Genomic DNA, 13,423 nt, shown 5'->3' with positions numbered 1-13,423 from the left:
AGGAAGGCACTTTATAAGATACAAAATGTCATATAAATTTGAATTGCCATTATTTTAATAGCCCTAGATTTTCCACTGGATAAATGAAATGATCACGGTTACTAGAAATTATAATGCAATCTACCTTTAACCATTTTTTAAAGTTCAGTGTTTTGGGGAAATGCAAAATTTCTATTCCATGTATAAAAAGGAAGTTTGCTAAATACTTTGTTCAAGTACTTGAAAACAGGGACTTTTGGTTTTTATCTACATGGTGCCTGACATATAATAAATACTTATTAGTTGATTCAGTAATAGTTAATAGGTCAACTCCTTTTATTGAAAGTTCTCTAACAAAAATGATTTCCAAGACTTATCTTATCCAGTACTTATCCCAAGAAAAGATCAAATCATTGACATTTATACAAAATATAAGATTATAGCTCACTCTATTCAGTTCTTTGTAACAGGATTTCACTTGTAATAATATCAATAATTTTCTGATTTCATTAAATTACCTTGCTTTCACTATATTTAGTAATATTCATCTGTTTTTGTTCATAATATGCCATACATTTTTCAGTGGAGAAGGATGGAAACAGCCATACACGACAGACTCACTTCAATAATCTGTATAGCATGGTGCATTACTGTGAAAACATAATAGAATGCCGAAGAATTCAGCTTTTGTCATACTTTGGAGAAAATGGGTTTAATCCTAATTTTTGTAAAGAATACCCAGATGTGACTTGTGATAACTGCTGTAAAAAGAAGGTAAAATGAGGAGAATTGTATTTATTTTGTGGCTGATTTTTGTTTGTGTGTTTTTGTTTGTTTGTTTGTTTGTTTTTTTTTTTTTTTTTTTAAAGTCAGAATAGGCATGGTAACTAATTGATTTTGAAATGGAGTATAAGTTAGATTTAAAAGATGAACTGTCAAGGATGAACAAAAAGAAAAAACATTGATTCTATAAAATTAAGTATTGATAAGTAATTTTTATATTATTTCCTTTCCTAAAGGTTTGCAAAAGGATATTGGATACCTAATCTTCCAAAATAGTTCAATCTTTTGTGTATTTATTAGTTATTAAGATGAATTTTTAGACTTTTCCAGTGGCAGAAGAGAAGAAGGAGGAATTAAAAGCACTCAAATATATGAAGTATTCAAAATGATACAAAATGTATTTATGGCATAGGGCAAAAGCTATTGTTTTTCAATGGAGTTAGGTTAATGATTATCCTCAACTAGGAAAATACATAGATTTACAATTCTGTGTGTATATTAGACCAACTATGTTATTTTGCAAAATTAGTAAAAATTTATAAAATGCCAGCAAATGCTTTTATCCAATTTACATCTTGGCAATAGTTTGGTAGTCTCATAGGACCTAACCCCTTTTGTGTTATTATGTTTACCTAATTATTCTTTCTGTATTTAGGAAGTTTGGTTAATTCAAACAAATATTCCATCAAACTCCTGCTGTATGACTCATTGTGCTAGGTGCTCTGGCGTCTCACACAAAGAAAGTAAAAGCTACAATTTATCCACACATATTTTATAATCTAATTGAGGAAATAAGACAAACATCTGTCAGACAATTAGAGAACAAAACTGTATGATTTCTAGGGAAGACCAACAAATTCAGCCAAAAGTAGAGGGGAAAGAGAATCTGGAATTCCTATAATTTGTTATCTTGTATAAATGGTCTGTTATGGGCAATGTAAAGTATAATCTGAAGGAAGTACATTTTAAATCCTAGCAGTTTGGAAACCAGTTGCTCTTTTAGTTTTAATAAACAATTATTTTATGCTCATAGGAATATAAGACAAGGGACGTGACAGAAGATGTGAAAAACATCATAAAGTTTGTTCAAGAGCACGATTCATTGAATGGAGAAAGAAATAAAAATATGGGCTCTTATGGAAGATTTACTATGAACATGTTGACTGATATTTTCCTGGGTAAGTTGTTTCATTGTTAGAGTTGATTCTTATGTAAACAAAATCCAAGGAATTTGTTATAGATACAGAGAAGAAAGCAGTTCTGTATTTATTAATTTTTTAGCGGAAAGCTATATTAAAAGGCAATTATCCAATTTCATCATAGGTTCTCACAATAAAAATTTTAGAGCATCGAAATATATCCTTCCCATGAAGTTGTATTCATAGCAAGGACGTTGTTAGGAATCCCTTTGAAATGAATGTGAAGCCTTCTAGGAAATAATAAACAAATACTAAAAGTACATTGCTTTTTCTTCCATATTACTTTGGATATATTTAGATATTAATTCTTTGGTACATGAGTTAGAAATTACCTGTTTTTTTTGTTTGGGGGGCATTTTTTAATGGTATTTCTTTAGCATATTTTGATAGTTGGAATCTATGTTCACTTATTGCTTAATGGCAAATCAAAACTCTCCTTTTCCTGAATAAAAAGAACAGAATGGTATATAATTCACAGAAGTCAATTTTGTTTTTAATTTAAAGAAATAATTTATATGGACAACAATCAGCAAAATACTATTGCTAAGGTTATGGAAATAACTTTGTTATATAGAACATTTCTTTGAATACTTATATGCTTTGACAAAATTTTATCTCCAGAAGTATATTTGTAAGATGTCACATTTTTTTTTTTATTTTAAAGGAGGAATGGCAGGTATTTTTACACAAATAATTTAAAAGAAAACAGACCTAAAGATATAAAAGACATCCATTAATCTATCCATATCTCTCCATGGATTTTCTATGAAATAGTATATTCAAACTTAACCCATGTTTTGTTTAGTTAAGACTTAGCTGTCAATTAGTTGTCAACCTATGGAAATCAGTAGGGAGTGTAATATTTATTGGCATTATTTACAAATGCTAAAGAAACTTCTTATATTTTCTCATCAGGGAGTAAATGTGCTAAAATTCAAACAGGCATATTTGGGAAGGGAGCTGCTTATTCACGTCATAATGCTGAAAGACTTTTGAAAAAGCTGATACTTGACAAAATTTTGGATGAAGATTTGTATATCAACGCTAATGACCAAGCAATTGCCTATGTGATGCTGGGCGAGAAAGCCCAGGCGGTCCTGAATGGGTGTTTACAGGTAGATCATTTGACGTCTAAATTTATCTTTACTTTCTATCTGCATCTTTCAAGTAAGTAAGGAGAAATAGTTTTATATTAGGAAAACCATAAACATTTGTATGTTTGAATATGTAAGTGTGTGGGTGTATGTTTATTAAAATACATATTTTATAAAAGGTAGTCCTATAAATTTGTGTTCATTCTGTCCTTATGAATTTCTAATCATTTCTCTAGAAATTTAAATCAAAATAGTCATCCTGAGAACATCAAAATTTAATAGAATTTTTTTTGTCCATATCAGTGGCATCTAAGTTATTTTTCTTTTCCCAAAAGGTGGACTTTCTGGAAACTGAGAATTTCAGTGGTATAAGAAAGCAAAAGGCATTAGTAGCAAAAATATCCCAGAGAGAAGAATTGGTTAAGAAATGCCTGGGAGAACTTACAGAGGTCTGCAAAGGTCTCGGGAAGGTTTTTGGTGTCCATTATTTCAATATATTTAATACTGTTACTCTAAAAAAGCTTGCAGGTATGTATGGACTGTCAGTTACTTGAATTATAAGAATGTAGATTGAATAATTAATTTTACTAATGAATTCTCTTTATCATAAATATGCCTTTAATTGCCTAAGATCCATGATCCCTAGTACTGAAAGCTTAAAAAATATAGTTTCATTTCAGTCAGGATAAAATAGCGTTTTTGGTAAGCATATATCCTGTATTACATTGTTTTCATATTGTTTTCTAATGGTGTGTCTTAATCTTATTAGCTTCAACATTAAACTATGTAAAAGAGTTAAACACTCATAATTAATTGAGAATATTTGTTTTCTACATTTTTTCCTTTGTTCATAATCACCCCTTCCTTTTCCATTCTTTCCATCACTATCCTAGCTCAATTCGTTTTCACCTGATCCTAGGATAATTATAATGATCACATTGCCCTTCATGTCTTCAGTCTTTTTGCTCGACCATTCTAAACTAAATACTACTTCAATAGATGAAAATATTGCTCTCCACATCACTATGTATTCTTTAATTTAAAAACTTGTAAACTTGTGGCCTACAGAATAAAGACTCCTTAAGCTGACATTGAAGTTCCCCTATAGTCTGGCTGCTACCTAGTACTCCAGTCAACAAATCTTTTAATTGTGTTCCTAATCAAATCATGTCCTTTCTCACTTGTATGTTTTTATTTACATTCTCCCTCTTCCCATAAATGTTGTCTTTTCAACCCTACTACCTCAAATCCTAGTTTTAATACTCTTTTTACTCACAAAACTCCAGCCATCTCAGCTTTTCATGATTATTCCCTCTTCTGATTTATCATTCATTTGACCCTTAACAAGTACCAGGATTGTTGATATTGATTTCTACCTTTCATATTCTGTGCCTCCCAAGAGCAAATTGTAAACTCCCCAAGAGCAATAACTTTTGTGTATATTTATATATATATATATATATGTTTTTTTAAGTCCCCATTGCTTATTTGTACTGTTTATTTTATAACTGTTTGATAAGAATAATGTTTATAACTTGTGATTTCTGTTTTATGTCTATGCATAGAATCTTTATCTTCTGATCCTGAGGTTTTACTTCAGATCGATGGTGTTACAGAAGACAAACTGGAAAAATACGGTGCTGAAGTGATTTCAGTACTTCAGAAATACTCTGAGTGGACATTGCCAGGTGCAGTATCTCTTCAATATAACAATATTTCATTTTGTTTATTACTTTTTTTTTTTTTTACTTTTTTACTTTCTGTTAAGTGTTTATGCTTTGTCATAGAGAGCCAAACCCAACAATATCAAAAGTATATTATTCAGTAGGATAGGCATCTTTAAAAGTTACATTCATTATTAAAATCCATCAGCTTACCTAGTGTACCAGAATATAACTTAATTAAACTTAATTATCACCTTAGAGAACTGAAGATAGAACTATGGAATAGTATTATCTTGTTTTAAAAAAAAAAAAAATTACAAAAGTGAATTGACCTCTTTAAGCTCCTACAGTGTTCTGGGTGACTACAAAAATCCCTACTCCCATTAAGCCTACATTTTAATCGTAAGGACAAGTATGCGTGTGTGTGTGTGTGTGTGTGTGTGTGTGTGTGTGTGTGTGTGTGTGTGTGTGTGCAGAATAAACATGAATTAAATAAATAAAAGTGTATTCAAGATAATTTGGGAAGGAGAATATAAGTAGCTAAGAAAATCAGTGAAGATCATGAAAAAGGTTGTGCTTGAATTGTTTCTTTGAAGGAAGGGAAACATTGTTTGAGGCGTAGCTGAGGAGAGAATATATTCCAGAAACGTGGACAGGGCACTGAAATGACACAGATGGGAGGAAATGGCATTGTCTTTTGAGGAGGAGAGAAGGCCATTTTGGCTGGATCAGTAAGTATCAGAGGGAGAGCAATATCCAATGGCACTGAAAACTAGGTTGGACCAGAACCAGATTGTGAACGTCTTATACATTATCATAGAGGCAGTAGGAACTATTAGAGTTGATTGAGTAGGACAGTAACATGGATAGATCTGTGCTTAATAGAAATTACTTGGGCAGCAGTATATAAGAAGGTCAGGAGTGGCAAGAGACAAGGCAGGACATCAAGTAAGAAACTTGTAATACTTTTGGCAAGAGGGTCTTAACTAGGTAATAGTTCTGTGAGCAAAAAAGAGTCAGATGTAAAAGATGTTGCAGAGATAAGATTTGTCTATTAATTAGATATGCAAGGAAAGGAAGAATGAAGAATATAAAATAATGCCAAGATTAGTAACCAGGGAGACTAGAAAGATGATCATAACTTCTATTATAAAAAAGGAAGTTTGGAAAAGGAGGCAGTTTAGGGAGAAGGATAATGAGTTCCGTCTTGGCCATGTTGAGTTCAGTATGTCTCTGAGTTGTCTGATTTGAAGTATCCTATAGGCAATTAATGATAGGAAACTGAAGCTCAGGGAAGAAACTGGGACTGGCTAAATAGACCTGGGAGCTCAACCAAGAGAAAATAAAGAGGGAAAAGAGAGACAAGCAATTTAGAACAGAACTTGAAGGAACCCCAGTAAGGGTGTGATGTGAGTGTGATTGAGAAGTTGTAGTCAGACAAGTAGGAGGAGAAGCAGGGGAGAGTTGGGTCATGAAAACCACAAGGATAAGAAATAGTGACCAGTACTGTTGAATGCGGCTAATGAATAAAGAAAGATGAAAACTGAGAAAAAAAAATATAAGATTTGGAAAATAAGATACAGTTGGTAACTTTAGGAAGAGCCATTGCAGTTGAATGAAGCTAGAAATCGAGTTTGAGGAGTGAATGAGAGAGGAAGTAAGAATAAACAGTTTCTTCAAAAAAGTCTGGCTAAAAAAGGTAGGAAAATTGTAGAACAATAGTTTGAAGCTATGAAACTCAGGTATGTTTGACTTATATAAGGAACCAATAGGAAAAGGTTGAAAATTTCCCAGTAATATGCCCAAAGACATACCATTGGGATGATAGAACTGGCTTTAGACCCTGATTTCCTGACTCTCAGTTAAGATTTTTTTTCATTACACCACACTGTCTCTCTGGCCCAGTTGAAGAGGAATCATCTTTAGTACGACAAATATTTGAAAGCTGCTCTGGTGTAAGTGAAATAGAACCATAATATATAATGGAACCCTGCTGTCTATGCTAGTGATAACATGAATATTCGTCCACATAAGTAGAATAGACAGGAACACAAATCTTCCTCGAGATTTCTTTCCTACCCCCTGCCCTGGCTTACCAACCAAATAGCAAATGATTTTCCTTATAAATTAGAAATAAAGTCCAGTTGTGTTCTGAAACAAATTCTGTGACTGCAAAATACTCTAAAATGCAAATCATTATGTAAATTATCATTGTTGCAGGAGTATACATTCATAGACACCATTTGACAACATAATTAGTGAAATGTTCACAGCTGCTATGTGAAGATGTGTTTGTACATATAAAAAGAAAAGTTAATCTTGAATTTTTTTGTTACTTAATTGTTAAATAAGCTTTTATACATTGTACTGAAGTACTTGCCTCTATTAGATACGGTTATAGTTAGTTATAGTGAACCATGAAATGCTAAGAACTGAGGAATTGTTTAGTATTTATAAATAAGGAAACTGAGACCCAGAGATGAAGTTGTGGCAGCACCAGGAATTGACCTCCCTCCTGACTTAGTGCAGTGCACCATGTAGCATGCCATGCTGACTAGTCAAATATAGATCTAGTTTAAGATAGTTCGAATCCAATGGGCCTTTTTTCCTATTATAATTAAATTAATGCTAGCTTTAATAGCGTAAAGTTGTACTTACACTTCTAGGGCACTACATAGAACTTTATATATTTCAAAGTACTTTCATATTTGAATATTATTGTCAAGCCAATTAAAATCCAATTTCTCATTCTGCCCTAAATGTTATTGAAAAATTTGTCAAGTACCATAGGTGTCCTGGCAAGTACTATGTAATATGAACTGTTAAGAAAATGCTTCACAGTACTGGTTACATAACCTCCCAGATTGCATCTATTTTTCTCATCAATAGTTAAATATTATAATACAACTGTTATGTCTTTTCATATATATATCATTACTTGTATGTGCATTGCTACTGAGTATTTGGGATATGAGTGGGAAAAGGACATTATGAAAATGAATAAATCACCAAGTGTCATAACACCCAAAATGCTGGAAGTTGTTTCTTGACTTGTGGTTTACATTATCAGTGAACTGCTTTTTATAAGACTCAGTGAAAAAAAAGTTTTAATTCCAAGATTGAAATCCAATAATTTCTCTCTTGTTATAACTAAATTCCCAAACTCATAGGATTACCAAGATAACCAAAAAGTAGTGTATCCAAAAGTTTTATTTCCCTCAATTATAAAAATATTGGTTTGAAACCAAAACAACATTGCCTAAGAATATGCATTATTGTCCATTTGTAGATGATGGTAATGATTCCCAAAGGCTAAATTCTCATAATGATGAAAGTAATGAAGAAGAAACACAAGTGTCTTCTCACTATTTTTCAAATAAAACTAAAAATGAGAAGAAGAGGAGAAGGTTGCCAACCTTTCAAAGGTCCAAAAGAAAAAAAACAAGTCATGGGAGCCAGCAATCAAATTCAAGGAGGTATGTTTCTTTTACTTCAGGTTATATTTTCAATCCATAGTAGCAAGGGGGGGAAGGGGAGTAGAAAGCATATATATACATGCAGGGGAGGCTAGATGGGATAGTGGATAGAACACTGTCCCTTAAGTCAGAAGGATTTGAGTTCAGGTGCAGCCTCAGACACTTAACACTTCCTAGCTGTGTGATCCTGGGCAAGTCACTTAACCCCCAATTGCCTTACACACACACACACGACACACACACACACACACACACACCAAAAAAGTAAGCAGTGTGTGTGTGTGTGTGTGTGTGTGTGTGTTGTTTAATAATACCTTCTTATTTTTCATTTGACAGAATACTTTATATATACATTAGTTCATTTGATCCTGACAATACTCCAGGCAGGTATTATTATCCTGTTTTACAAGCAGGAAGAAACCAGGACTTAGAGTGATAAAGTAAATAATGCGTTACATTTCCCATTATCAAACTGCTAGCTCAGATTTGAGCAAAAAAAAATTCTATTTCAGAATCTTGAATTAATTGTTCTGGACTACAGTGATTCACATTAGATTATTTTCAAACTAGCTGATTTTCTTGAGTTGATATACTAGTTTCATAATAGCTCTACATAAATACCAAATAATTAACTCATCACTGTAGAATCATCTATCTAATATTTGCTGTTTCTTATATTAAAATTTTCAAAATCATGATTCGGAATTTCTGCAAATTGGTGGATGTTAGGAATGTGATGGGGGAAAAAGCAACTCTGCGTGTTTTTATGGAAGAATAAGATTTCATTTTCCTACCCTTGCAGCAGAATCTAAGAGAGAGCTTTAAAATTACTATGACTCCAAGTTCCATTATAACATCATCAACCTTTGATTTTAGGAGTCAATTAAAAACTTGAAATAGGGTTAGTTGGTGAATTCAGCGTGAAAGAAAATGTAGACCATGTTTGTTTGTTTGTTTGTAGGGGGAAAAAAATAGCATGTGTTTGATTTGTTTTGTCTGTACAGAGTAGTATAATTCAAAGATCTTGGGGTTATTTTTCATTTCTTAATACCTTGTTGCCTCTCTGTAAGCCTTCCTGCTATAGCCATAAAAAAAGAGTTCTGGATTGTTGGCTGTTTAGTTAAGGGATGAATAGGGTTGTGGCTGTTACTTAAATCTAAAGAATGTGAAACTAAAAATAACAACATTTTCAAAAAGATGTTTTTAGATAATGGGAAAAATCTGTAGTAAACTTTGCAAACTGTTGTACTCTCTTATTTCCTCCTAGAGAGTAAAATTGAAAATTAGGTTGGGATTAGGATGGAGGTCATGTTTTTCTTAGTTATCAGTTTTTAGGTAGAATCACTACATTTTGTATGCTCGTTTTTCTGCGAGTCCCCAGAAATTTAAGCTCGTTATTAAGAATGTGTTTTTAATTTTATGGTGTTCAGCGCACCAGAGACCTAGCAATTATTCCATTGGGATTTTAATGTTCTTATTTTTCTTCCTTTGCTCTGCTGCTTTGGGAAATGTTTTATTTCCCTAATAGAGTATGGCCAAAATATAATTGTTTCCTAAACAGGTGAATGATCTTTCAAATAATTTTAATTTTGGTTTAATCTTAAACCAGGGGCTTTTTTGTTTACTTATGAAAGAAACATTTCCTCCATATAATCTGGCCTCGAATATTGTCAGTCTAAATGAAACTCAGCTTTATCCAAACTGCTTCACAGATTTTGATGACAACTTTTAATGTTTTCTAGCATAATTATTATTCCAGTCATTCTAAGCATCTTATTTTTCTAATATATACTTCTATTGGTATTGATTTTTTTTTCACACCCCATCCTCTCAGAAATGAAAAGCCAGTTTATGATTATCATTCCATTTTCATTCATTAAGCTGCTGTAGAAAAGAATTTCTTCATTACATTGTGCCTGCTCACTTAGATGACTGTCTTTCAGAATCCTTAACCTGGGCCCTTTTGTCTCCATGGTTGCCTTTTCCTAACAGTGAACAATGAGCCAATTGTGTATTTGATACCCTGACTAGATAAAAAAAAATTGCCCAGGTGAAGTGAAAGTGGCTGTTTGCAAATTTAATATTCAGCAAATCTAGGAAAAATAGCAGGTATTCATTTGAAATTTTATTTCTGAGCAAAAAATTAGCTTATGGAAACTGGAAAAAAAAATTCTCTTCCAGTTGAGAACAGCCAAGACCTACCAATTCATCATCTAGCCCTTTGTCATGTATTACATTAAATTACTTAAGAAGAGAAAAGGTTAATTTAACAAAAGTCTTAACAATCTAAAGCACTAAAAGAAGAGCAGAATTGACCAACAGAATCCTAACAACATGCCTCAGAGAAATGTAGAAACACTAATGGCATGTCAAAATGCCATGGAATTAATGCTGGGCATAAATTCAGCACAGTTACAATACAGCAGGAAATAACTCTGTGGCAAAAAGCTTCTATAGATAACATTGCCATTATCTTTGCAAGCAGTCTGGCAGTATGGGGGTTTTTTGTTTTTGTTTTGGAAAAAGCCATTATCTTTAGGTCAGCAGGGGAAGTGACGGTGCTGGGGGGACTTGGGAATAAACCATTTTGGGGGAGTGAGTGCTGCAATTGGAGATTTTTCCTCACCTTCTTAGCCTATCATTCTACTCCCACTTTCTGAGTTAAAATGTAATTGAACATGGAGTTGGAAGCAGCAGTGGGATAAATGTCAGGGAAGCAGCTCTTCCCACACCAGGCCAGTGGATTGGGGCCAAAAGCAGCTCGTGTTACCTTTGCCCATTAAGCCCACCCAGAAACCAGCTCCACTTTCTCACTTCTCTGCTGTCATTTTAAAAGGGATCAGCAGGGTTTCACCTATCTTCTCTAGCAATTTCATCCATGCCAAGAATAGATTGTTTGGGAGGTGAGAAAAGGGCCCTCTCACCACTCCTTCCCAGAGATACATTTTCTTGGTATTATTATTATTTCCTGGTATATTTTATATATATATATATATATTTCCTGTGATTACATGGTACACATGGGCCAAGACTTTGAGGGTTTTAAGATGTTTTCATTTATTTAATTTGTCTGAAACAGCCTCAGTGGTGGGTGAATAACTATAACAAACTAGGACAAAGAGATATTAAATCAAAATCTATAAAATTGCAAAATAAAATTTATTATAGATTAATAGAATAAACTTGTTTAAATCCTTGATCTAGGGGATAAAAGTATACTTAGATAAATGATAAAGATTGCTTTATAGGCCAAAAAATAAATTCAAGGAACTTATTATCACCAAGAAGTTATACAGACTGTAAATAAAGATATACAAAAAATAATTAGAAAAATCCATAATAAATTATTAAGCAAAACAATATATTCAGCATATCCCCACTTTTTTTGAGATTCACATTGAAGGGCAACCATACCTACTCAAAACAATATTGGGCTGACCATCTATATGCCAATATGGCAATTCTTATATTAATGTAGGAAATAGTACTGGTGGCAGCACTGGACATACAGATATTTTACCTCATGTTACTATTCCATTTCAAGGGCATTTCATATTGTCTTTGTTTGGTTTGGTGGAGTTTTATTTAGACATTTGCTTAAAATAAGTCATGATAAGTATAATTTAATTTTACCAGTCAAAATGAAATCAACATGGTCTAATTTGGATTTCTTTGGTCATATTTCTAGGGCTTCTAAGACTTGCAGAAAGACATCTTCTAAAAGTAAATCCTCAAATGCATTTGGATCCAATTCAACATCTTATAATTCTCAAGTATCTTCAGGAGCCAGTAGAAAATTAGGGATTATGGCTCCACCAGTACCTAAAAATAGACCATTCCTTCAACCATCATACTCATTTTTGTAACAATCAAATACAAATGTGCATAGTTCTTATTTTTATATCTGTCATCATCTGACCTGCACTGACTATAATATAACTATAATTGTGCTATACTTCAACTTGTGAATTTTATTTTTGATAAAGTATGTTATTTAAACTTTAGAGATCTTTTCAGTTATTTGGATGTGATATGTCTTGTGGGATAGAAACAGACACTTCTTTCAGATAATCATAGTTTACTGTTATTATATGTACTATGGCCATTGTTCAAAATAATCTATAGCAAATAAATTTTTCTAAAGTCCTGTGGTTGCTCTGGTTTCCCTTTTCAGGAGTACTGCAAATACATGGGTTTCCCCAACAAGTTTCTAGCTTTGATCCTTTTCTGAAGCTCTAGTCCCACTGACTATTTACTGGGTGCCATCATTTCATCTTTTTAAATTCATGGTGTCTAAAAATTAATGTTCCCTGCTTCCCCAACTATAAAATACCTTTTCTCTTATCTATTTTTCCTGCATTTTTGTATGTAAAAGCCGTGTTTAATATATTTGCCTTCTTATATTTATTTGCAATTTCTCTGTACCCTAACACATGATCAGGTTTTTTTTTGTTTTTTTGTTTTTTTTTAGTTCTTTGTGATGCTTAAAAAATATTTAAATTCTTTAGTGGTTCTCATTCAGAAGCACTATACATCATTAAGTTTTAATTTCTCCAGCAATTTGTTCTATTCTATACATTTCCTTTCATTTATCTTTTAGTTTTGTCTAACTGAAAAAAAGAATGTTAAAGTCTCCTACTGTTTTTGTCTGTCTTTTTTTCAATTTAATTTTTACTTTTATGATTTTAGGTGCTACATCCTTTGTAACATGTTTTAAATTATTTTTGGTTCATTGTGTAGGGTTCATTTAAATATAATTCAATTTCCTTGTTCATTTCATTTGTATCATAAATTTTTATTTTTACATTGCCTGAAACCATACTTAGAACTCCTGCTTCTTTAAATTCACCTGGTTCATAGCAAGTTTTATTCCAGCCTCCATTTTCATTTTATGTATGTCTGCTTTTTAGTTGTTTTCCTTATAAAGCAACAGATTGTAATGATTTGTGTTCTTATCCATCTATTTTCTTACTTAATCCATTCACATTTAAAAGCAAAGATTTAAATTTGTGATTTTTTTTTTCCATTTCTATTTCTTATATTATTTTTAATTTGGATTTTTTGGGGGGGTTCCTCTTAAGTAAGGACTTTGTCCCTATAATATGTTTTGCTTTAACTACTTTAATGATACCCCATATTCCCATAGAGTCTCTTTTTTCCTTCACCTCTTCATCCCTCCTGTTTTGCCACATCTTTCTCCAATTGGGAATCTTTCTTATTTATTTTTA

At 32.4% G+C, this 13,423-nt stretch overlaps 1 protein-coding gene across 4 annotated transcripts in view; it reads left to right on the top strand.

Moving 5' to 3' along the window:
* The window catches only part of BLM (BLM RecQ like helicase), a 58,632-nt gene extending 46,286 nt beyond the window's left edge, over positions 1 to 12,346 (top strand). For 3 of the 4 annotated variants that reach the window (XM_074295208.1, XM_074295207.1, XM_074295205.1), the window contains exons 16-22: positions 563 to 753; positions 1,796 to 1,940; positions 2,877 to 3,076; positions 3,391 to 3,583; positions 4,621 to 4,743; positions 8,009 to 8,195; positions 11,884 to 12,171. In XM_074295208.1, the coding sequence (XP_074151309.1) occupies positions 563 to 753; positions 1,796 to 1,940; positions 2,877 to 3,076; positions 3,391 to 3,583; positions 4,621 to 4,743; positions 8,009 to 8,195; positions 11,884 to 12,061 (1,217 nt within the window). In that variant the 3' untranslated portion in view covers positions 12,062 to 12,171. Of the gene's footprint in view, positions 1 to 562; positions 754 to 1,795; positions 1,941 to 2,876; positions 3,077 to 3,390; positions 3,584 to 4,620; positions 4,744 to 8,008; positions 8,196 to 11,883 lie in introns of all 4 variants that reach the window. The other variant, XM_074295206.1, reaches the window with a different exon arrangement.
* Positions 12,347 to 13,423: the final 1,077 nt, after the last annotated feature.

Source organism: Sminthopsis crassicaudata, chromosome 2, assembly GCF_048593235.1.
Source record: "Sminthopsis crassicaudata isolate SCR6 chromosome 2, ASM4859323v1, whole genome shotgun sequence".
Classification (NCBI taxonomy): Eukaryota; Metazoa; Chordata; class Mammalia; order Dasyuromorphia; family Dasyuridae; genus Sminthopsis; species Sminthopsis crassicaudata.
Note: the sequence above shows the minus strand (reverse complement) of the source record. Positions and strands in the feature narration are given on the sequence as shown.